The sequence below is a fragment of the Myotis brandtii genome, unplaced genomic scaffold (genome assembly GCF_000412655.1).
Source record: "Myotis brandtii unplaced genomic scaffold, ASM41265v1 scaffold576, whole genome shotgun sequence".
Classification (NCBI taxonomy): Eukaryota; Metazoa; Chordata; class Mammalia; order Chiroptera; family Vespertilionidae; genus Myotis; species Myotis brandtii.
In genome coordinates, this window is record NW_005370156.1 from 576,511 (window position 1) to 579,789 (window position 3,279).

The following is a 3,279-nucleotide window of genomic DNA, read 5'->3' on the forward strand; positions in this document are numbered from 1 at the left end:
TCTATTGACTTGGCACTACCTTACACTGAAGCGTTTGCCCTGCCTGGGGACTGTAACCTGAGCCAACCACATACCTCACAGACAGCTTTCTTTAGCGAAATCGTCCAGGAGGAGCGCTTTCAAAGGGTGATGGCCGCTGAGTGACTCTCAGGGAGGGTGGCCTTGCCACATTCTAATCTATTTAGGGGCAACTACTAGAAAGTCCTTCTCTTCAGGCAAGGAAATAGTTATTTACAATAAGGAAACTGGAGGTCACCTGAACCCCTGGAAATTTTTCTTTCTAAAGAATGAACTTTGTCATGTTTCACTGCAGGTCATGTCCACGTGGAAAGCAAGGCTCGCCAAAAGACTGAAATCTCCATCTAGAAGGATGCATCCATTTCCATGTTCAGCTCTGCTGGCCTGTTTTGGGAATACGAGGGAGAATGCTCCCTGTGATCAGCCCATAGTGCCTGATACTCATTCCACCATCTATGATCAGCCCAAGGCCAAAGCATGTCGACACCGAAGTCACCCAAAAGGGGAAGAAGGAACTCCAGAGAAAAGGCGAGATTCTGGTACCTATTTAGACAGAAATGGCAATGCAAATCGGAATTCAAGTAACCACACTGCTCTCCAGCCTGCTGAGACCTCTGAGGATGTGCCTGGGTCTCCAGATGGTGAATTGGACTGTGAAGTAGTTACTTTTCAGACTTCTATCCCCAGACCATCAGTTATTGAAATGCCAATGGTGAGTATTCCCGATGATGTTATAGAAGGAATGGTGTTGGAGGAGAGTTCTGATAATTTGGTGAATGACTTCAGGGAACAAAGTTGTTTAACATTATAAGTAAATAAGACATTGAGGGGAACTCTTACTAGTGAGAGGAAGTGTGTAAAGCCTCATAAAGTTCTTAAAGGATGTGGAGGGAGGCAAGGACAATAGCACTGGGGCTTTAGCAATGACCAATATTGACCTTTATTTAATTGCCTATGGTGCTGCAGAGCCAACAGTGTCTCAATAAAATATTAGGGGTAATATTGTCTGGGAAAGCTTTTTTTTTTAAACTTGTCTGTGAATTTATATGAAAATGCACACTGTGTGAGGTTGGATTATAGAATTTAAGAATTTGCCTCTATTTAAAATAAATTGGGTGATATCAAAGCAATCTGGGCAAATTTGGAAATGATGACCACTGAGTGCATACAGAGCAAAAACAAAGGAACTGGCTGATGCAACTATTCATGCTATAGGTGTTTCTGTGATTGTTTTCTGAGACTTAAAGGCAGGAGAAAGAAGTTGTTTGAAAAATATAGTGCTGCTACTTTTATAAGGCAGCATCTTGAGTTATTTACCTTTTTACTTTTTTTTGGCATTACTGAATTTTAATTGTTGGATATTCTGATTGGATTGAGCTACACAATCATTTCAAAGTTTTTGGTAATTCCAATTTAGGGAGGCAGAGTAGAGGCAGGGTTTCTTGAATAGTGTTTTCCAAATACCAAGTATCCCTTGAGCATTTTTTGGTCTTAGTCCTGGCAAAAAGCTTAGGATCAGACTTACATAACTGAGAAGTCTTTGAGGATCCATTACTAAAATATTCTAATGTAAAATAATACTTTTCTTTAACAAATCATTTTTGTTTGACTTGCTGACTTGAATCCAACAAGCCTCATTACCAATGGAAACTGCCAAGTAATGAAGACAGGGTTAAAACATAATTTAAAAAAGTTTCATTTGACAGTCTACAAGCTTATATACAGTGATTAAATGAACAGAGAATTTCACCAAGCCCTCTGCTATAGCAAGAACTGTAGTAGTTTTTAAAGTACCACTCAAAAATGTGTTTAATTTTCAGTTTAAAATTAAGATGTCTTAGTAGTATTCTAGTTAGCTGAGTGGAGGTCAAGGCCAAGTTTGTATTTCTTACATGTTAAATGAATGAATGATTTACTTGTTTTAATGAACTGAATGAAGACTTTCTGTTGGGTAAACATTCTAGCAACCCAGGATCTACCTTTTATTGCAAAGTACAGCAGCAATTACAGAAGGTTGACTTGATTTTATCTTTGGGGCATATGTGATACAGGGCCTCAAAGTAAATATGTGTACTCAAATATAACCAATTAAACATAGCAAGGTAACATGCATATTTATTGTCTACTTGGCATGAGCAAAGCCATAGATAGATGACAGAGGTTAGATAGGCCTTATGATAGAAGTAGCCCTAAGGTAAGGCTAAATAGAAGTGTCCCAAAGAGAGACACAAAAATGGTTCAAAGGAGGTTGGAGGCTCTGGAAGGTACATTGTAAAGAAGGTGGAATTTGAGATTGGTCCAGAGAGAAGGTTAGGATTTTTAAAGGCAGAGATGAAGGGGAGGACATTTCAATAAAATAAAACTGTATGAACAAAATCCTGGATGTAGCGGTATGTAGTATAGCAATAGGTACATCAGATTGGCTAGATTGGAAAAATACTGGGAAAGGTAGATTGAGACCCAATGTGAGATGCCTTGAGTGCTGTAGTGAAAAGTTAATTCAGTTGGCAGTGGCGACACTGAGAATTTTGAACAGAGAAACAGCATCCTTCGGATTTCATTCTGGGAAGATAAAAAGGTAGAGCCATGTAGGTTGGATTAGAGTTGGGAACACTGGAGCTGAGCAGCCACTGAAGTAATCTCAGCCTGAGGAGTTACAAAAAAATAGTAGGAGGGTGAGGTAGGAGGTGCAAAAAAGGACCCTTGCGGTAGCAAATGCAGCAGTTGACCCTGGGGTACAGACTAGATAGAGAGGGTGGTGAAATCAAACTGGGAGTGATGAAATGAAAACACCACAAAATTAAGTGCCAGGGTGTGTGGGAAGAACTGGTCATGTGGGCATGGTAAATGGGCATCTAATCTAGTTAAATGCAAGGAGCTAAAATTTACAGAGTTCTTGCTATTTGCCAGCCATTCTTCTAAGTGCTTTACATAGAGTATCCCAGAGGTACATTTCCTTATAATTCCCATTTTACAGATGGGGACATTGACACTTAGAGAGGGTAAGACTTGCTCAGGGTCACAGAGGAGGGATGTGATAGAGCCAGGATTGCAGCTCAGGTCTGTTTTATTCCAAAGTCTGACCTCTGAATTATAGCAGGCTTCTACTGCTCATTATTATTTGTGTGGTGTTTGAAGATTTCCAAGCACATATTCATACATGATCTCACTTTCTATGCAATAAAATTTAAATTTCATTGTGTGTATGTGTACATATTTATATATAAACTAGAGGCCCAGTGCATAAAATTCATGCATGGG

The 3,279-nt window shown here is 39.5% G+C and overlaps 1 protein-coding gene across 1 annotated transcript in view; it reads left to right on the forward strand.

The window, feature by feature from the left end:
- The first annotated feature begins 316 nt into the window (after positions 1-316).
- FAM107B (family with sequence similarity 107, member B) overlaps positions 317-3,279 on the forward strand; it is a 253,775-nt gene continuing 250,812 nt past the window's right edge. Inside the window, exon 1 of the mRNA XM_005878889.2 lies at positions 317-730. Within this exon, the coding sequence (XP_005878951.1) occupies positions 317-730 (414 nt within the window). The remainder of the gene's footprint in view (positions 731-3,279) is intronic.